Source organism: Micromys minutus, assembly GCF_963924665.1.
Source record: "Micromys minutus genome assembly, chromosome: 15".
Taxonomy (NCBI): domain Eukaryota; kingdom Metazoa; phylum Chordata; class Mammalia; order Rodentia; family Muridae; genus Micromys; species Micromys minutus.
In genome coordinates, this window is record NC_137984.1 from 57,589,294 (window position 1) to 57,611,161 (window position 21,868).

The 21,868-nt window shown below is 39.8% G+C and overlaps 1 protein-coding gene across 1 annotated transcript; it reads left to right on the forward strand.

Moving 5' to 3' along the window:
• Nucleotides 1-216: 216 nt before the first annotated feature.
• On the forward strand, nt 217-9,900 carry SUCNR1 (succinate receptor 1). Its single transcript, XM_080929490.1, has 2 exons — nt 217-283; nt 8,559-9,900. Exons 1-2 carry the CDS (start codon nt 281-283, stop codon nt 9,507-9,509), a joined length of 954 nt encoding a protein of 317 aa, XP_080785616.1. The 5' UTR covers nt 217-280; the 3' UTR covers nt 9,510-9,900.
• Nucleotides 9,901-21,868: the final 11,968 nt, after the last annotated feature.

Consider the following 21,868-nt stretch of genomic DNA (forward strand, 5'->3'; position numbering starts at 1 on the left):
TATATAAAATAATTTAAATTATAGTGTTTTCAAATGTCTTTGCTAAAACTATTCTCTACAAAAAACAAGTCATCTGTTGTGTGTCTCCACTTTTCAAGAGTTCCACTGCATGCCTTAAAGATGTTTTCTGAATAAATTACCCCTGCCTTTTGAATTATTAATCTTGGCTGCATGATATGCAAATTAGACTGCACTGACTATGCCAGCAACACGGTACTGGGTCAGAAGCTGTCTCCAGCTCCGGGCAGAGTTTTCTGTAACAAGAGAGGACATCAGCGGAATGGTAAGGGACACTGCAGCTCATGTCTCTCAGACACACAAAAGAAGACCAAGCTTTCTGCTGAGGGCTTCTTTTGGAGGTGCTCTGTGAGCTAAATAATGCCCAGGGAACTGTTCTTAAGTAGATGTGAAGCAGCCAAAGGCAATAATATCTGATTTTAACATCTACTTCATATGGCTCTAAATGCATTGATTTAGTTGCCAAAAACCTCATTTGTTTTGTTTTAAGAGGCTTACTACTGTGTTTGATAATGCTTCAAGAGAAATAATTAGAATGATTTGAAAAAGTGAAATTATTTACAGAAATGGAAAACTTTGCATCATGCAAAATAACTTGCCATGTAAACATAAGAAAATATATAGTAGGATAAATTTTAAATCATGATAAAATTTAAAATTTGTATTGATATTTGGCAAATTTAGATGATTTAAGAATAAGATTTACTAAAGGAACTGATAAACTGCATAGTGATTATTATTCTAGTTCCTAAACTGTATAAACTAGCCTCAAACTTATTAATGAAAAATGCAATTTGATATATACTATAATGTTTAATGTTTTGGTGTTATTTATGGAATATATAAAAGTGAAGTAATTAATAAATACCAGCTACATGTATTTCTATACATACAAACACATTTTAATTTCAATTGTTTACTAATGAAAGTAACTTGTTGAACTATCTTCATATATTCCAGTAGCAGTTAAAATTTTCATTTTTTAGACTCTCTGTATTGGTCAAGGATATAGAAAGAGTTTGTATTGGATTACCAGGTTTTATTAATGTAATTTAAAAAATTCTGGTCAAGGACATGCATTATTTTTACATTTAGAAAACTAATTATAAGGAATTTTTCATCATTTCAAATTAAGAATGAGTACTAATAATATTTTATGTGAGTTTATTCAGTTTACATGTACCTTATTAATTCTAAGAAACTCTGACTGTGGACTAGGTAGTGATTTCCCTTCAGTTACCAATGTGTTTTTTAAAGGAAGTTCTCTGTTAATGGCTCACTTCAGTAAGCAACTGCATGTTTGTCACCATGTCTGTTGCCTATGAACAGGACAGGGTCTGGAAAGTACAAGAGAGGCTACCGGTATTTCATAGGAAATGCCCTCCTTGAATTTGGAGTTTTGCCTAAAAGAACATACCTTACTTCCATAATTTGTATAATTAATTATAACAAAAGACACTCAGATATACATATATCTGCATTTGGAATACAATATTCTTAACATGTGTCTTTATGAAATTGAATTAGCCTATAATTATTGGAGAGCCTAACTCAATAATACCACTATGAATATGAAAGGGATAAAAATAAAATAAGTTGAAAATATATTAAATGAATAGATTATAAAACATCATGAAAAGCAGAATCTCATTTTAACAAACAAATATTCCTATAATATTAAAGCAAAAAATAAGAGAACTAATTGGTTTAATTTTTTTTTCAGATTTTTTATTTGTATCCACACTGTACTCTACAATTAATATGTATTTTCCACACACTTTTTCTTTTTGTTTGTTTAATTATATCTTGTACTTTTGAGATTATATTTTAATTCTATTATTTCCCCTTCTTTTTCCCCCCTCTCAATTCTCCCAGATAATCCTCCATGCTCACTTTTCTAATTATGGCCTCTTTTAGCAGTAATCATTCTTACATACATATATGAATGTGCATATTCATAAACACAACCACCTCAGTTGGTGTAACATTATTTACAAATCAGCTTCCACATCTAAGGTTCAGGGAATGTTGTGGAGAATAAGGCAGAAAGCTTTCAAGGTCAGGGTGGTTCCTGAGAAATTGTGTCTCTTAGTGATGTCAGAAACTACATCCATAAAAGTTGCACCGACATGACTTCCTAAACTGAGCTGACCAAGGACAATAACAACAGCCATGCTAGAGAAGCCTCGGAAAGGCCCATGAGGGTTCAACGCTGAACAAAGGTATAGGTAACTATGGAATGCTGAGAGTAGGAGAGATTGTCTCTCCCAGGGAAGAGACATCAGCTATTAACCCAATAGCAGACAGTCAACCCGAAAAGAACAAGGGTTTTGTTGTGGTGGTGTTTGTATGTTTGTTTTTAAAGCAAGAGTCACTGTAGGACAGGTAAGACAAAGATACAGAATAATGATACACAGTGATTAATAAATTTATTTAGCCACTCATTTTCCTTACTCTGACCCTGGTATTCTCTGGGTTTACTAAACACTCACTCTTCAGACCCTCTAGATCACAGAAAAACAGAATTTCTCATCACTTCCACTTGGCCCCTGACTCAGGACTGGCAGTTACTGGCAGCCTAGCCACCTGATGCATATGCCTTCATAGATACAGTTTCCATCCCATTTTCTGATCTAAACAAATTCCACTACCCCCTGGTACTTCCTCAGTTTAAATGGAATCTAATATTGTCAGACAATGAGGAAGAGGAAATTCAAAATGAAACAAATGAGTTTCTTATCTCAAGGAAATTTTTTATTGTCTTAATTTTCATTTAATGTGTGTACCGATGCTTTAGTATTTCCCAAATGACATAAGGAGCACACACTGAATCTTGAGGAGCTCCAGTGTTAAAGCCTAGACAAACAAGAACTAGCTACAAAATAGTTGGATGGTAGAGAAAAGGGGGAAAGAGATTGCAATGTTCTAGAAAGCAAGGAGGAAAAAAATTTCAGACTCAGGGCATTGGATGCTGCAGCAGATTAGGCTTAAAGGTGAGAAAGGTCCATTGACTAAAGAGCAATGCCCATTTATTATTTCAATGTCCATGTCTCATTTTTAAAACTTTATTTTTAAAAGATATTTTTAAATTTCCTACATACATATTACATTCACATCATCTCTCTGCCTCTCCCACTTCCAGCTTCCCCTGTATTCTTCCATTCCTCAATTTTTCCAGTAATTTTTACACACATGTATACAAACAAGAAGAAACATTTTAAATAGATACAGAGAGGTACATGTATATATAGAAACCACCCAACATTAAGTTCATTTAGTGTTCCTTGTACAAACACATGTTTAGACTCGATCACTTCGGATTTGATAACCCATCAGGAGGCATATGCCTAGAGAGAACTAATTTTCCACTCTGAACAGCTGTTGGTTGCCTCTAACTCTTCATCTACAGGTGAGTCCTTTGGAAACTTGTCACATTCACATTGGCATGTCAACAGGTGCTGTCACTATGCAAGCTTCTTTTAGGCGACCATGTTGTTGAGATTTCATGGGTGCCAGTTCTATTCCCTGTCTAGAAGACTATATTCACAGTAGGTACCTGTTTCTCTGCTTCTTAAGTCATTCTGCTTTCATTCTCCAATGTTCTCTAAGCATTAGAGGCTGTAGGTATACTAACTGGGGATGCACTCCTTTTTCCTTGTTCTCTAGTTTGGCCAGTTGAGTACCTTTGTAATAGTCTCAATCTGGGAAAAAGTAAAATAAAGGAAGATTTTTGATGAAAAGTAGAAAATATACTTACTTGGCTGGATAGATGTCAAGTTCCAATTTTTTAATTTATGGGAATTTATGTTTTAAGTTATTAATTACACACATCTTGTGGTTTATTTCTAAAAATTAGATAAGCATAGACAGACAGACAGACAGGCAGAACATCCAGATAAACCAAAGAAGAAATGACATAATAAAAGTGATCTGGATTTTTACTGCTAAGGTTGGAACCATTAATATTTTGATATATATCTTTTTTGGACTTTTATATGTTTTGCAATTTTAGATTATACTCTTATTAAATGTCTTAAATCCTTAAACAATTCTAGAAGTTACATGCTGAAGTTTTCTTTATGCAGATATGTTTATAGTGACAGGTCTCATTACTATGGTGACTGAGTTTCTATATATATTCTATTATGCACAGGATAAGATTTTATGGTGATTAGTAGATCACATTTTATGGACTTACTATTTCTCTAGGTTTGGAGGAAGAATTTGTGAAATTGCCTTATGAAGAATTAGGTTTCCAACTCTCTCTATTCAGCATGCAACTCCAGGCCACATACTGTCTATTAGACACTGTGCAGGTATAAAAGGTAACAAGGAACAAAACAAATTTGAAAAAATCCATAAGATAAAAATTAATACATGAAGAAAGCATTTGCTGGGGGCACAGAGTTTGTTTAGATTTGCTGGACAGGCAGCCATCTTTGGGAGACAATCTTTGAGCTGGGCCTTGATAGAAATACATGGAGTAGACAAAATAAGTGTGGGAGGGCAGCATCCACAAGCAGAAAAGCAGCAGAAAGAGATGCAGAAAAGGCTGGCACAGTGTGACTGCCTTGGGCAGTCAGAGGACAAGAGGAGAAATGATCTAGAGCAGAGAAGAGAGGCTGGAGTGCACTGTGGTTACTGGTGGCAGGGTGGGGACATTAAGGAATTGAGCTTTAGACGTTGGAAAGATTTTAACATAGGAGAAAAACATGACTTAATTTTGAGCTATAGTTTTATTATAAAGATTAGTTACTGGTAGAAAAGATGAAATGAATACTAAAAAGAAAAGGCATGAGGACACAGAAGGAGAGTATGGTACCTATAAGAGTTCTCTTCTGCAGTGGGTATAAGGATACATACTGAGCAACAGGTGGCATATCTGAGAGACACACAGAAGTTAAAATCAACAAGGCTTGTAGTTTGTTCTAGACAGAGGTTAAACTGCAGCCAACTGTAAAGATTTCTATAGTAAACATTTGGATAAATGGAAATTTATTTCATTAACAAAGCTGCTTCAAAATTGGTTAATAATTAGAATATTTTAAGTCGGATGTACCTGCAAGAAATCAATCCACCGCAGTATATAATAATAAACTCTTGGAATTCATCAGAGAGATCTTGGATGGGTTGGAAATGTGGGAATTGTTTATAGATTAAGTAGTCATTAAAGTTGAACATGGATAAGATCATCCAAGACAAAAACAAAAATGAGAAATCAGAACTGAAACAGAAACTTAGTATCTCACTCCTGAGCCACAATAGATACAGAACGCAACCAGAGAGAGGAAAAGAAAGCCAGGGTTTTGCCTTTTCACGAAAAGCAAATGAAGGATGTTTTCATAACAATTTTACTGTATGCTAATAAATTAAGTGTTGCAAACTAACTACTGGATTGTGATGTGTGCTGGCTATTTGAAGAATTTAGTGTCAAAGGTGGGAATAGGGTGTGTTAGACAAAAAAAATGGGATCTGGATGTCAAAGCACTTGGTGAGACGTTTTTCAAGAAACCAAACCTGAAAATGAAGGCAATTTGGGATGCCAGGAAATGAAGGAAAAATGCTGGGGATAAATACCGCAGCAATTCCTCAGTCTATGGAAGACAGTGGGACCTGAGAACATGTGGCTTCGGATAGAGCCAAGGAAGAATCTCCCTTTTGGTGAATTAAGATGCACAGACAGTAGTCAAATAGTTGTGGTGAGCTGAGCGGAGTAACCAGACACTGAAATGCAATACATTCTTCCATTATCTACAGCAGAATTAACAGTGAAAATAAAAGGCGTGGCTGTCCAGCAGTGTTAGTGAGAGCTGACTCAGACTGTGAAGTGTTAGGCACGAAAGCATGAAGTCCTGAGTCAGAGGCCCAGAGCCATACTTAAACAGAGGGTTGGAAAATCCCAAGGCTGAAGAGGCTGTGATGGAGAATTCCTGATGCTTTCTGAACAGTCGTTCTAGCCAACTGGTGAACTACCAGTTCAGAGAGAAAGCTTGTCTCAAAGATTCAAGGAGTTAGCAAGGAAATACGTGTTTACCTCCAACCACCATATATATGAGCACATATGTGAACATAAATATACTTTTACACACACACACACACTCACACACACACACACCCCTCACAAAAGTAACAATAAAATACTGATGTTATTTACAAATTTCTCATGTATCTTCATAAATAAAACACTGCCAAAATAGCAAAAATCAACATCAATAAAATCTGAATTTGACAAAAGTACATATATTCTCTACATATCATCCTCCAAAAAACTTCCTGACTGTGAAAATGCTTCACTATAGGGTACTTTTATTTATAATGAAGTAATTATTTGACTATAATACTAAGAAACTTAAGGATTTATTTTTTTACAAAATTTTATTTTCAACCTTGTTCTCTCTCTATTAGAAATAAGTAGGGTCTAATATTAAAAACAAAACCTAAAAACAAAACAAACAAAACTCCATGTTTTCAGATTACTCCAGTTATTGAAATATTGTGTCTAACTACAATGTAGCCTCATTACCAGAGATTGGTGGCCATTATCATAGAATTAATATTTGGAGAGACTAACTACAATGTTTTCTTACTCTGTGTAATTGTTAGTTTTAAAGAGCCATGTGACTTGACCTAGAATCACTTGCAAATAATCTCAGTGGGAGACTGTCTATATTGAATTGGTCTGTGGGCACGTTTTTGGAAGATTGTCTTAATTTAATGATGTTGAAAGTTCATCTGTGATGGTCAGTATCACATCCTAGGCAGTGATACAATTCTTGAGTTGTAAGACTCAAACTAAGTAAAAGTAAGGTAACACCCACACATTTTTTCACTCTGCTCTTGACTGTGGATAGCTTTCAAGCTCCTATCATTGTGACTTCCATGCTATGTTACAGACAATAACTTGGAACTGTGAGCTATACTAAACTCTCCCTAAGTTCCTATTTGTCAGGGCATTTCATCACAATAGGAATGGAACCAGAGCAGTTAGGTATATGACCTCAGCAAGGACTAAATGTGAATATTATGCTCTCAGAAGTCATATGCTGAGACTTAATTATATGGAATGTCATAACTTGAGTGAAGATTGTGTGATAGGACTCTGGTAAAAGGGGCCGAAGGTAGCTGCCATGTCCTTCTGTCACTGCTGAGAGAAGAGTGTGACTCCTCACCACACAATGAATCTGGAGCACTTTGGTCTTGAACTTTCCTGTGTAACAAAGAAAAATAGTTTTATTGTTTCTAGAGTGATTACTTTAGGATATCTTGCTATAGCAGCAGCAATCAAGACACAACATATCAGTGAAATTATTTCTCAAATGATTCTACTAATTACTACTTCATATTTCATCAGTATTTAAATTAATCAACCCTTAGGCACTGGTGAGCACAGTATCTGGTTAAACTCTGAGTTTTGAAAACATGATGTTCATCCTTATTATTCCTAAGGTTTTCAGTCTTATTTTAAATTTGAAGACATTATATTTTAAAGTGCCATGATATGTACTACTTTTAGTAAAATAGAAAAAGTCTTTAATTTTATACAACCAAATAAAAGTTATTCAAAACAACAATTATATTCAACAACCCTATTTCCTTTCCTAGGTTAGAGTTTAAGTCAGTTGAACTCTTCAGAATTTGTAGGGATCTGTGGCTGGCACTAACGACACACAGGTGAATTAGCAACTTCTCCTTACTTTACCACTTTCTCACGCCTATTGACTGACTAAGATTTGGACCATGTTTGTCCTGTACTTGAACACAAGTTTTATTCAGGTAGAGATATGTGTCTTTCCTTAGTTTCCAGACAAATAGTCACACATACTGCATCCCAAAACTCTCTCACATTTGTATTGCATTCATTCATTTATGTATTCATTCATTTGTTCATTCATTATCATTTATTTACTTTAGTGTGTGTGTGTGTGTGTGTGTGTGTGTGTGTGTGTGCCTGCAAGCATTGTACAAGCATATGCTTTGTACATATAGGGAGGTGCAGGTGTGGAGTTGGGAGAACCAAATCCAGGAGTCACTTCTCCACTTCTAATGTTTCAATTATTACTTGCTTTTATTCACATCTATAATATAGCATCCCATATATTTTCCCCTGATTCTTCTCAAGAAATCATTCATGGCCACACATTAGGGTCTTGCTTTACTCTGTACTGAATACAAGAATACAATGTGAAGATATCTATGAAGCTTGTTGAAGTGATGTATCCACATGCACATATTATATGCATGTGTGTGTTCAATGTAGTAAAGTGTATAAAATAAGCAGTTTTTTTTAGAGAGGGTCTCAGTATATTGCCCTAACTTCTCTGAAATTCTCTGTCTAGACTAAGTTGTCTTGCAGCTCACAGAGATGAGCTTACCTCTGGTTCCCCAGCCCTGGTACTGAATGCACATGCCAGCATGCATAATTAATAAGCACATTCTTTGCCAACCCTCCTCAGTTAAGTTTTAGGTTGTCAGTGACTGTTTTCCTTTAAGATTGTGTTCTTGCTCACAATTTAATGTCTGATCTTCTCTTTTTTTCCTAGGCACAGAATTTATCTTGTGAAAATTGGCTGGCAACAGAGACTATCTTGAAAAAGTACTACCTCTCTGCATTTTATGGGATCGAGTTCATTTTCGGAATGCTTGGGAATATCACGGTGGTGTTTGGCTACCTCTTCTGCATGAAGAGCTGGAACAGTAGCAACATCTATCTCTTTAATCTTTCCATCTCTGACTTAGCTTTCCTGTGCACTCTTCCCATGCTGATAAGAAGCTATGCAAATGAGAGCTGGACCTATGGAGATGTTCTCTGCATAGGCAACAGATATGTGCTTCATGCCAATCTCTACACCAGCATCCTCTTCCTCACTTTCATCAGCATAGACCGATATCTGCTCATGAAGTTCCCGTTCCGAGAACACATTCTACAAAAGAAGGAATTTGCTGTTTTAATCTCTCTGGCTGTCTGGGTCTTAGTGACCTTGGAAGTTCTACCCATGCTCACGTTCATCAATTCTGTCCCAACAGAAAAGGGCACCAGCTGCATTGACTACGCAAGTTCTGGAAACCCTAAGTACAATCTCATTTATAGTCTGTGCCTGACATTGCTGGGCTTCCTCATTCCTCTATTTGTGATGTGCTTCTTCTACTACAAGATGGTAGTCTTTCTAAAGAGGAGGAGCCAGCAGCAAGCAACTGCTCTGCCACTGGACAAACCTCTGCGCTTGGTTGTTCTGGCAGTGGTGATCTTCTCTGTACTCTTCACACCCTATCACATCATGCGCAATGTGAGGATTGCTTCACGCTTGGACAGTTGGCCACAAGGATGTGCACAGAAGGCCATCAAATCCTTCTACATCCTGACCAGGCCTCTGGCCTTTCTGAACAGTGCCATCAACCCCATCTTTTACTTCCTCATGGGAGACCATTTCAGAGAGATGCTGATTAGTAAGTTCAGACAATATTTCAAGTCCCTTACATCCTTCAGGACATGAGCTGCTGGATGCAGGTCTTCTTCACCCAGTCAAAATAAGGCACCTGACAAACAGTGCTGAGGTACCATCTGAGCACACAGGAATCAGAACAGCAACTGTCGTGAGTTTAGGTTGTACCCGAAGTATGGAAAAAGAGTGTATGAGAAATCATTACCTTCACAGAAGAACTGAACAAAAGAAAACTAATGATGTCAATGTTTAGACACTTAAGATTCAAAACCTGGCGATTTTAAGATCTCTTCTCTCTATCAGCATAAAAAGGAAGACAAAATAGCTAGTTCCGAATGCTGAGTGCATTTCATCTTTGGTCAGATTGATAAGCATGTTTCTGAATATAGTCTCTGTTATTTTTATTCTTGCAATATTAAATTTTTATATGAAAAATGAATAGAACTCGATGTATAATATTAGATATTATATTCAGAAATTATTTCTTGAAAAATAAATGACTTTAATGCTTAAATAAATCAAAATAGTTTCTCTGTTTTTTTTTATTGGAAATCCTCTGCATTTACATTTCAAATGTTATCCCTTTACCACAATCCCAATACCCCTACTCCTCCCACTGTCTCCATGAAGGTGCTTCATCTCCCAATGACTCTTTCACACCTCACCACCTTGGCATCCCACTGCACTGGGAAAATGAGCCTTCACAGGACCAGAGACCTCTCTTTTCATCAATGTCAGAAAATGCTATCCTCTCCTGCATATGTACCTCAGGCCGTAAGTTTTTCTATGTGAACTCATTGGTTGATGTTTTAGTCCCTGGGAGCTGTGGTGGGTTTAGATAGTTGATAATTTTGTTCTTCCAATTAGGTTGCAGAAACTTTCAGCTCAGCCAGTGCTTTCTCTAGTTCCTTCACTGGGGTCCTTGTGTTCAGTCTGATGGTTAGCTGCAAGCATCCTCCTCTATAATAGTATGGCTCTGGTAGAACCTCTAAGGGGGTATTCATATCAGGTTCTTGAAAATAAGTACTACTTGGCATCAGCAATAGTGTTTGAGTTTATTGGGCACATAAGTGATGTATCCCTAGGTGAGGCAGTTTTTGGATGATCTTTACTCCAATCCCTGCTCCTATATGTATTTTTTTTTTATTTCTTTCCATGAATGTTTTGTTATTTTTTCTGAGAAAGACTAAAACATCCATATTCTGGCCTTCCCTCTCTTTGAGCTTCAAAGGTCTATGGATGGTTTGTTGATATTCCAAGCTTTTTCGGCTAGTATCCACTTATAAGTGAGTACATACTATTAGTGTTCTATTGTGACTAAGTTACTTCACTCAGGAAAACAGCTTCAAGTTCCATTGATTTGCCTAGAAATTTCATGAAGTCACTGTTCTTGATAGCTGAGTAGTACTCCATTGTGTATATGTACCACAATTTCTGTATCTATTCCTTTGTTGAAGGACATCTGGGTTCTTTCCAGCTTCTGGCTATTAAAAATAAAGCGGCAATGAACATGGTTGTGTATGTGTCCTTGTTAGATGTTGGAGATTATTTTGGGTATATGCCAAATTGTGATATAGCTGGGTCCTCAGGTAGTATTATGCTAAATTTTCTGAGAAGCTGCCAGACTGATGTCAGACTGGTCATATCAGTTTACAGTATCACCAGCAGTGGAGGAGTGTTTATCTATTTCCACATCTTCTCCAGCATTGACTGTCCACTGAGTTTTTGATCTTCACCATTCTGACTGGTATGAGGTGAAATATCAGGGTTGTTTGATTTGCATTTTCCTGATGACTTAAGGAAGTTGAGCAGTTCTTTAGGTGCTTCTCAGCCATTCAGTATTCCTGAGTTGAAAATTCTTTGTTTAGCTCTGTACCCCATTTTTAAAAAAAAAAAAAAAAAAAAAAAAAAAAAACCTAGGATTGTATGATTCTCTAGAGTCTAACTTCTTGAGTTTTTGTATGAATTGTATATTAGACCTATATAAGATGTGGAATTGGTAAAGATCCTTTCCTAGTTTTTTGACGAATATTTTGTTTTCTTGAGAGGGTCCTTAGCCTTACAAACACTTTGCAGTTTCATGAGGATCCATTTATTGATTCTTGATCTTAGAGCATAGGTCATTGGTGTTCTGTTCAGGAAATTTTCCCCTGTGCCTATTTGTTCTAAGCTTTTCCTCACTTTCTTTTCTAATAGTTTCCTTGTACCTGGTTTTATGTGAAGATCTTTTTTTTTTTAATTGAACAACTTAATTTTAAAGAACAGAGATAATTGTATAGATTTTAAAAGAATATTTGCATAAAAGTATATGAATATATTTTTGTCAGTACTTGATTTTTTTTTTTTTTTTAGTACGGAATAGAGTCCACTCAGGCCATGGGAGAGTCAAGAGGGCGGCAGAGGCAGAGAGAGAGAAGCAGAGGAGCAGAGGCCGGCCATGAGCACGCGGGACAGAGAGGGGGGAAGGGAAGAGGGAGGCTGCAAGAGCACCAGGGCAGGAGAGGCCAAGAGAGAGAGGAGGGGTCAAGCAGCCCCCTCCACAGTGTCAGGTCACTGGGGCGGAGCACACCGGGCCACCGCTGGGCAATTGAGGGGCGGGGTACACCCGGCTGTCGCCAGGCAACTGAGAGGTGGGGTCCACAGAATCCCAACATTCCCCCATTTTTGTTTAATTAAAAAGAAAAATTAGAGGCGATGGTGGACCAGGAATAGGGTCGTTGTGATCTCTTGACTGCTTCATGCTTGTTTGGGGCGATGTTTTTAGAGTCCAGAAAAGTGGGGGTAGGGCTGTTTGTCCAGTCTTAAGAGTTGGCTGTTTTCTTGTTGTCCAGGGTCTGTGGAACCATCTGAGGATAGGCCAGAAGTAACAGGTCCAGTGAAAGCATCTGTGTCTGTGAGAGAAGGCTGAAGCATCTGTAGGTTGTTTCTCTGGAGCTGTTCTAGATGTAATAAACACCTGGACTTGACAAAATGCTAAAACACACATATGTATACATTATAGGTAGAGATTAAGTACATTTGGTTTAAAAAAAGATTTTTCAGGAGCAGTCCTAATGCTGCCATTCCTCCCCTTTTCTTATTATAAAAAGGAGAAAAAGGGAGGGGGAAGCCGATGGTGAAAGGGGAATGGGGCGTCCAGTCTCATTGGCTACTTCCTGCTGTCTTGGGGCGTCGTAAGGGGGTGCAGCTGGCTTTCACCATCGGGATCCACCTGGCAGATGTTCACATCAGGCTCTTCTATGGACAGTGGCTGGTAGTCCTGTAACAGGAACTAATTAATTGTTTGATTAGAAATTGTTGTCTGTCCTTGAAGTAGACAGAAGATTGATAAGGTTCGGAGAAAATTACTATAATGTGTCCAGGATATTTTACAATGGCTTGCCATACCATGAAGAGAGATAGGGGAAAGGTGTGGAGTCATGGCAACGTCAGAGTCAGGGCACCTGAATGTTGATAGTACTTACAGGAGGGACTCTGGCTGGATTTTTACAGTAGAGCTTACTAACAACTTCTGTCTCCCACCTGGGATCTCATGGATCTTGTATGTGGTAAGAGCTGCAGGCTTCTCAAGAATCACCTTAAAAGGGTCCTGGTAGGGTCTAGTAATTGGATGACAACAGAAGAGTGTTTAGTAACAGACTCGGGGGTCTACCTGAGAAGCTGGTAAAGGAAACATGTTTGTGTTAGTAGGTTGACTGGATAGAAGAAGCAGAGGGGTTGCTAGCGAGCTTGGGTTCAGGCAAATGGGGGGGGAGCAAATGAAATAGAGGCTCCCAACTTAGCTAGATCTCTTCTCCAATAAAGGGACAGGACATGTTGGCACTAAACTATCAAAAGGAATGACTGAGAGGTACACCCCTAAAAATGTAAGTGAGTGCTGGAATCTGGTGAGGAAGGTAAGGTGTCTTCTTACCCGACAATAGGAAATGAGAGGGAGAAGTAGGTCCCCAAAACTCCGTCAGAACCGAGTAAGTGGCCCCAGTGTCCAAGGGGAAGGAGATGGGCTGCTCACATACCATGATAGCTACCCGTGGCTTCCTGTTCGCGATGGCAGTGGTCAGGTCAAGGGAGCCTGGACCTCTTCAGTTGTCCATAGCCAAGCCTAGAAGGCTGGAGGGTTATTTGGGCGTGATGTCCCTCTGTCTTGCATGACACAGGGCAATCGACAGCCCAATGTTCCTCTGGATTATACTTAGGACATGACCCCTTGGCTTGTGAGGGCTGGAGCAAGCTTTCACCCAATGACCTATTGACCACATCTGTAGAAGGGGCCTGGTGGTGTAGCAGTGGCTGGGGCTGGTCGGGAAGCCTTTGCCAGCATATGGTATTTGTTTGTGAGCCTTTTTACCTTTCCCATGGTACACTTTAAAGGCCAGCACCAAGACTTCTGCCTGTGGAGTTAGGGGTCCCCTCTCAAGCTTTTAAGCTAGTCTCTTATGTCGGGGTAGTTCTGGGAAAAGAAATAGGTCATTAGAAGTTGTTTACCTTCTGGGTTTTTAGGATCTAAGTTAGTGTCTATCTGTTTGATGGATCTTGTCTGCATGCATTTTTTCTGCTCCCAAACTCGCTGGCTTTCCTCAGGAAGTAAATTATTAGTGAGTCTCATAGTAAAGCATAGAACATCAGACTATAAGATTGCGGCACAGAAGAGGACAGAAAGGGAGGAAAGGGGCACCGGCAGTGGTGTTGGAGGCCGGGTGGTGTGTCCACGTCCACATGTGAGTCTGGCTGTGGAGGGGAGTTTTGAAAAGCTTAGAATAACATGAATAGAAGCTGAGGTAGAGGTTTGGATTTTGCGGCGATGGCTCGTTGGCTGGATCGAGAGCTGTGGTGTCACCTGCCTTATTGCCTCATTGCTAAAAGGAGGTGGGTGGGGTTATGAGAACACAGAGAAGGATTAGAGCGGAGATAGACAAATGCCTGTACACAGGGAACCTCTTTCCATTTACCAGATCTTTGGCAGTATGAGTGAAGGTCTTATAAAATTAATGAGTCTAGGGTGCCATTTTGAGTCATTATCTAGTGGATACTGAGTCCAAACATTGTTGTAGAGATGTACCAATTTAGATGTCTTTAGCTGAGGTGTCAGTGTTAGAGATTTGGAATTTTCCAGGAGACATCCATCCCAGTGGGGAGCCTGGTGACCCGTTTTTGAGACATTGAGTTGCCCATTGGGAAGGTACAGGGAGGGGGCTACGGAGCCATCCAATCCAGCGTCCCAGTGGATGAAACTCGGTAGAAAAGTTTCGCCTATGCGCAGGGGTCGCGAGTCGTCACTCGGACTCCTGGTGGCTTCGCCAGATCCTGGATCTGGCAGAGAGTGCCCTCGCCAGGCCTGGACTTCGGCTGAGTGAACCAGCTGCTAGAGCCCTGGGGGAAGGGAAAAAGAGTGAAGGGCACTCCCAACGAGCTTCTCAATGGTCAATGTCTGTCTCAAAACTGTGGCTATAGAGAAGTAACCCTCTTTGTCCGCAAAGGCTGGCCAGGCCTTTTTGGGAAATCGGGGATTCTCTCCGCCAACTGGAGTGACAATCCCTACCAATTTGCCGATGTTTGTGCAGGAATCTTAGCCATGATCTGGTATCAGGAAAAGTGGAACTGTGTGGTGTGTGGCTGATCTATCTCAGCGGCCCACGTGGCAGGAGCTATTGGCACACATGGCGGAGTAGTGGCCAGCAAGTGTCTAGAGCTTCAGTAATGGTGACAACTCACGTGTTGGAAGTCTGTGAGTTGGGCAGCTGTTGGCAGATCAGCCGTGGCGGCAGATGGGGAGGCAGCTGTGGCACATGATGGCGGCAGGGCAGCGGTAGCAGCAGCGGCGGCAGGGAGATGGCGGCGGGAGATGGTCACTGTGGCAGTCAGTGTAACAAGAGACAGTACGGGAACTCGAGGCAGTGGCATCCGTTAAGAGAATAGGCAACCGCAGCGCCAGCCATGCAGCCAAGGTTATGCCGAGCCCGATGGGGTGGGCCAGGGTGGCCGGCAAGGACTGGTTGCAAGAAAATCTAGGTCCCTATGCGGGTTTGGCTTAACTATCTCAGTAAAGAAAGAAAAATTTTAGATGTACATTTGAAACCCACATTTGAAATCTAGAGGAATCCCACCTTTTAGAATAGGTAGTGAGCTTTAGGCAGATGTACTTATCTGGGTGGAGTCTTATTTGGTCTATTTTGAGGTAGATCTGATTGTAGCTTATCAGTTTATAAGAGATAACAACATGAGTTAGCAACATAAACATTTTTAAGATGAGCCTTTATGGATCAGAAAGAGCAAGAATTACATGTAGTGGAAAAGGAAGTTTAGCAAGAGGAAACATGAAGCATTAATGGAACCAGAGCTTACTTAAGAAAGTAACCATATATCTGAGCTACTTGTTAGAAAATAGAAATCTGTGTTTTTTTTTTAGTTAAATTCAGTTACCTTAGCTGTCAATGCAGTCAGAAATCTGGCTTAGAATAAATAAAACTTTTAATCTAGCAGGCAGAATACGATTGAAAGTAATAAAGGGAAACAAAACATGCACGAGACAGGCACTATTGCACACAGGTGAGAAAGTGCATTTGGGGCACTGGATGCACTCACATACAGGGAGGGGGTTTGGTACTGTGGCAGCAGGGCAAGGCTAGGTGTTCCGGCCAGGGGGCAGGCCATCCCGCCCCTCGGTGGGCGGGGAGTACCTGTGCTGCCGCCATGGCAGGTCTTGGGACCACGCCTGTGATCCCCTAGGCAGGAGGCTGCTTACTAGGAGGCCTGCTTTCACGGTTTCTCTAGGGATTGCCAGCAGGGCCAGGGTCCCTGCAGAAACCCAATCGCCACCCTTCTGCTCGCTGCCCGAGCGGCCGGAACCTGGGGCACTAGGCCCACAGCACATCAGCCTGCTCTGAAGCTCCTGCGGGAGCCATGTTGCTGGCTGCTGCTCCTTTCAGGAAGCCCACCTGCGGGCAGGCTCTACTAGCTCTGGATTCCTGCTGCAGGCCCAAGCAACCAAGGCTGAGCCTTCCGCAGGCCAGGATACCTGCTCCCTGGGTCCCAGCGGACAAAGAGTCTGGGACAGAGACCAGGATGGAGAAAGCACACGTGGGATGGGAACAACTAGATCTAGCAAACAGTCTCAAGCAGAGGCTAGGAGCAGGGACAGACCTTCACACAGAACAGATAGCTAGAAAGGGAGTGCAGTTTATTGCTTTCTGATCACTGTAAATTAAGCTAAAGCATCCCAGGAAATAGGGACAAAGGTGGCGAAAACAATCCCATGGGTGAGGGTAGGTACAGCTGCAATGGGGGCGCAAAACTCGGAGGCTGTGCTCCATGGAGGCAGCCCATGGGTGAGAGTCGGATATCGGGTTAAAGTGGAGGCAGCGCTCCTTGGAGGCGGTGCTCCAGAATGAGATCCAGGCCTGGCCTGGGTCTAGTAAAGAGGGGGGTCCCAAGGGCAAAAGTCCTAGAATGAGGGTCAGTAAAAGCATCTGTCCTCAGGGGTAGTTCAGGAACACTTCCCTGGGACCTCTTGGATGCTTACTCTGACCGATGTGGGGAGGGAGCTTACCGGGTCTTGAGCTAGTGAGCATCGGGATGCGAACCTGTATTTTCTTGAGGCTTGCTGGCACCAATCCAAGGTTGTTAAAAGTCACAGAAAGGAAAGAGATATCTGGTCGTGAGGAAATCTAACCTCCCCACACGGGGCACCAATGTAAGGAAAAGATGACTGGACACCAATGAAAGGAAAAGTCACGGGGCACCAATGTTGTGAAAGGATAACGATCCGAGTCTCGGCACCAATGTTAGGGGAAGGATGAAGAGAGTGGGGGGCACATGGCCCATGGAGGTGCGGAGAGGCCTGAGGGCAAGGGAGACGCCCCCAGGGGTCCATGCTGGGAATCCCCTCCCCGAGGGACCAGCCACACAACAGTACAGTACGGAATAGAGTCCATTCAGGTCATGGGAGAGCCAAGAGGGTGGCAGAGGCAGAGAGAGAGAAGCAGAGGAGTAGAGGCCGGCCACGAGCACGTGGGACAGAGAGGGGGGAAGGGAAGGGAAGAGGGAGGCTGCAAGAGCACCAGGGCAGGAGAGGCCAAGAGCATTACTTGATTTTTTAATGGTTAGATAGTATGCATTAAAATCTTATGAGTTACAATGAGCATAAAGTACATGTAAAACAAGATGTAACCTGGAAATAGTCAAAGTTTTCTTGGTGTGTAATGATTAACAAAATGATTTTTCTTTCTTTTTTCTTGGCCTATGATTTTTTGAACTTCATATAGTCTGTGAGTTGTTACTGGGGTGTTCAGAGCTTTCTGGGATTAGTATCCAATTATCAGTGACTGCATATTATGTCTGTTGTTTTGTGACTGGATTGCCTCACTCAGGATGATACTCTTTAGATGCATCTATTTTTTTTTTATTGAAGAACTTTATTTAAAAAAAACAAAGATAAATGTACAAATTTTAAGAATTTTTGTATAAAAGTATACAAATACATTTTTGTCATAGCTTGGCTTTTTTTTTTAAGGTTTGAGAGTGTGTATTAAGATCTCAATAGTTACAATGAGCACAAAGTACATGAAAACAGGATGTAACCTGGAAATAGTCAAAGTTTTCTTGGTGTGTAAGGAGTAAACATAATGGTTTGTTCATTTCTTTTTTTTTTTCTTGAACTTCACACAGTCTGTGAGTTGTTTCTGGGGTGTTCAGAGCTTTCTGGGGTTAATATCCAATTATCAGTGACTGCATATTATGTCTATTCTTTTCTGACTGGGTTATCTCACTTAGGATGATAGTTTCTAGATGCATCCATTTTTGTAAAAATTTCAAAGCCCATTGTTTCTGATAGCTGAGTAGTACTCTATTGTGTAAATGTACTATAATTTTTGTATACATTCATCTAGTGAAGGACATATGGCTTCTTTCCAGTTTCTGGCTATTATAAATAAAGCTGCTAAACATTGTGGTACATGTGCTTTTGTTGTATGTTGGAGCGTTTCTGGGGTAAATGCCCAGAAGTGGAATAACTGGGTCTTCAGGTAGTACTATGTCCAGTTTTCTGAGAAACCGCCAGACAGATTTCAAGAGTGGTTGTACCAGTTCATAACCCCACCAACAGTGGAGAAGTGTTCCAATTTCTCTGTATCCTCGCCAGCATCTGCTGTCATCTGAATTTTTGATCTTAGCCAATCTGACAGGTGTGAGATGGAATCTCAGGATAGTTTTGATTTGCATTTCCCTGATGGCTAATGATGTCCAGCATTTCCTTAGATGCTTCTCAGCCATTCAATATTCCTCAATTGAGAACTTTTTGTTTAGGTTTGTACCCCATATTTAATAGAGTTGTTTGATTCTCTGGTATCTAGCTTCTTCAGTTCTTTGTACATCTTAGATATTATGATTCTATCTGATGTGGGGTTGGTAAAGATCTTCTCCCACTCTGATGGCTACTGTATTGTTCTCTTGACAGTGTCCTTAGCCTTACAGAAACTTTGAAATCTCATTAAGTTCCATTTGTCAATCTTTGACCTTAGAGCATGAGCCATTGGTGTTCTGTTCAGGAAACGTTCTCCTGTGCCTATGTGTTCTAAGGTTTTCCCTACTTTCTAATCTAATAGTTTCATTGTACCTGGTTTAATGTGGAGATCTTTGATCTACTTGCACTTGAGCTTTGTACAAGGAGATAAGAAAGGGTCTATTTTCATTCTTCTGCATGATGTGTGACAGTTGGACCAACACCATTTGTTTAATAGGCTGTCATTTTTTCATTGAATGTTTACAGATCCTTTGTCAAAAATCAGGTGACCATATAGGTGAGGGCTCATTTCTGGATCTTCTATTCTATTCCATTGATCCATGTGCCTATTTTTGTACAAGTACCATGCAGTTTTTAGCACAATTGCCTTATAATATACATTAAGGTCGAGGATAGGGATTCCTGCAGATGTTTCTTGTTGTTGAAAATGGATTTTGCAATTCTAGGTCTTTTGTTAAACCAGATGAAATTACACATTACTCTTTCCAACTCAATGAATAATTGGGTTGGTATTTTGATGGGGATTGCATTTAATTTGTAGATTGCTTTTGGTAGGATGGACATTTTTACAGTGTTGATCCTTCCAATTATTGAGCATGGGAGATCTTTGCATTTTCTGAGATCTTTCTTGATTTTTTTATTTAGAGGCTTAAAGTTCTTGCAATACATGTCCTTCACTTGCTTAGACAGAGTCACACCAAAGAATTTCATATATTTTGTGACTATTGTGAAGGGTATCTTATTCCTAATTTCTTTGTCCACATGTTTGTCCTTTGTGTAGAGGAAGGCTACTGATTTGTTTGAGTTAATTTTATATCCAGCCAATTTGTTAACCTTGTTTATCAGCTGTAGAAGTTCTCTGGTTGAATTTGTGACATCGCTTATGTACACTATCATGTCATCTGCAAATAGTGAAGTTTTTACTTCTTCCTTTCCAATTTTTACCCCTCAATTTCCTTTTGCTGTCTAATTAGTCTGGCCAGGACTTTCAGTACATTGTTGAATAGTTAGGGGGAGAGTGGGCAGCTTTCCCGAGTCCCTGATTTTAGTGGGATTGCTTTAAGTTTCCCACCATTAAGTTTGATGTTGGCTGTTGGTTTGCTGTATATTTATTTTATTATGTTTAGGTATGGGCCTTGGATTCCTGTTCTTTCTAAGACTTTCAACATGAAGGGGTGTTGAACTTTCACAGCATCTAGTGAGATGACCATGTGGTTATTTTCTTTGAGTTTGTTTATATGGTGGATTACATTGATGGATTTCTGTATATTAAACCATCATTACATCCCAGAAATGAGGCCTACATGATCATGATGAATGATAGTTTTGATGTGTTCTTGGATTCGGTTTGCAAGGATTTTGTTGAGTATTTTGCAACAATATTCACAAGTGAGAATGGTCTGAATTTCTCTTTCTTTGTAGGGTCTTTGTGTGGTTTAGGAGGAATAGTTATTGTAGCCTCATAAATGAGTTAGGTAGCATTCCATCTGATGCTATTTTGTAAAATAATTTGGAGAGTATTGGTATTATGTTGACAATAAATATCTGATAAAATTCTGCACTGAAGCCATTTGGACCTGGGCTTTTTTTGGATGGGAGACTTTTGATGAATTCTTCTATTTCTTTAGGTGTTATCAGATTATTTAGATAGTTTACCAGGTTCTGGTTTAACTTTAATATCTTGTATCTGTCTAGGAATTCATCCATTTCCTTCAGATTTTCCAGCTTTGTTGCGTATAGGGTTATGTAGTAGCATCTGATGATTTCTTGAATTTCCTCAGTTTCAGTCGTTATTTCTCCACTTTACTTTCTGATTTTGTTAATTTGGATACTCTCTGTTTGCTCTCTAGTTAGTCTGACTAAGGGTTTATCAATCTTGTTAATTTTCTCCAAGAACCAGCTCTTGGTTTTGTTGATTCTTTGGTTCTTTTTGTTTCTATTTGGTCTATTTCTGCCATAACTTTGATTATTCCTTGCCGTCTACTCCTCTCTGTGTTATCTGCTTCCTTTTATTCTAGAGTTTTCAACTGTGCTGTCAGTTTGCTAGTGTATGCTCTCTCCAGTTTCTTTTTGGAAGCACTCAGAGCTATTACTTTTCCTCTCAGTACTGCTTTCATTGCATCCCATAGGTTTGGGTATGTCGTGTTTTCATTTTATTGAATTCTAGAAAATCCTTGATTTCTTTATTTCTTCTTTGACCCTGCTATTGTTTAATAGAGCATTGTTTTGTTTCTATGTGTGTGTGGGCTTTTTGTTGTCTTTGTTGTTATTAAAGACCAGCCTTAGACCATGGTGATCTGAGAAGATGCATGGGAGTATTTCAATATTCTTATATAGATTGAGGCTCGTTCTGTGTCCAATTATGTGGTCAATTTTTTAGAAGGTGCCATGGGCTGATGAGAAGAAGGTGTATTCTTTTACTTTAGGATGATATGTTCTGTAGATATCTATCAATTCTAGTTGGTTCAAAGCCTCTGCTAGTTTTACAGTGTCTTGTTCACTTTCTCTTTCCATGAACTGTCCATTGGTGAGAGTGGGGTATTAAAGTCTCCCACTATTATTGTGTGGGGTAAAACATGTTTTTTGAGCTTTAGTAGAGTTTCTTTAATGAATAAGGGTGCTTTTGTATTTGGAGCATGTATGTTAAGGATTGAGAGTTCCTCCTGACTGACTTCCCCTTTTATGAGTAAGATCTGTCTTCCCTTATCTTTTTTGATAACTTTTGTTTGAAAATCTACTTTATTTCATATTGGAATGGCCACTCCAGCTTACTTCTTTGGACCATTTTCTTGGAAGGTTTTTCCCAACCTTTTTCGTTGAGATAGTGTCTGTCTTTTTCTCTGAGATGACTTTCCTGTATGCAGCAAAATGCTGGGTTTTGTTTATGTGTCCA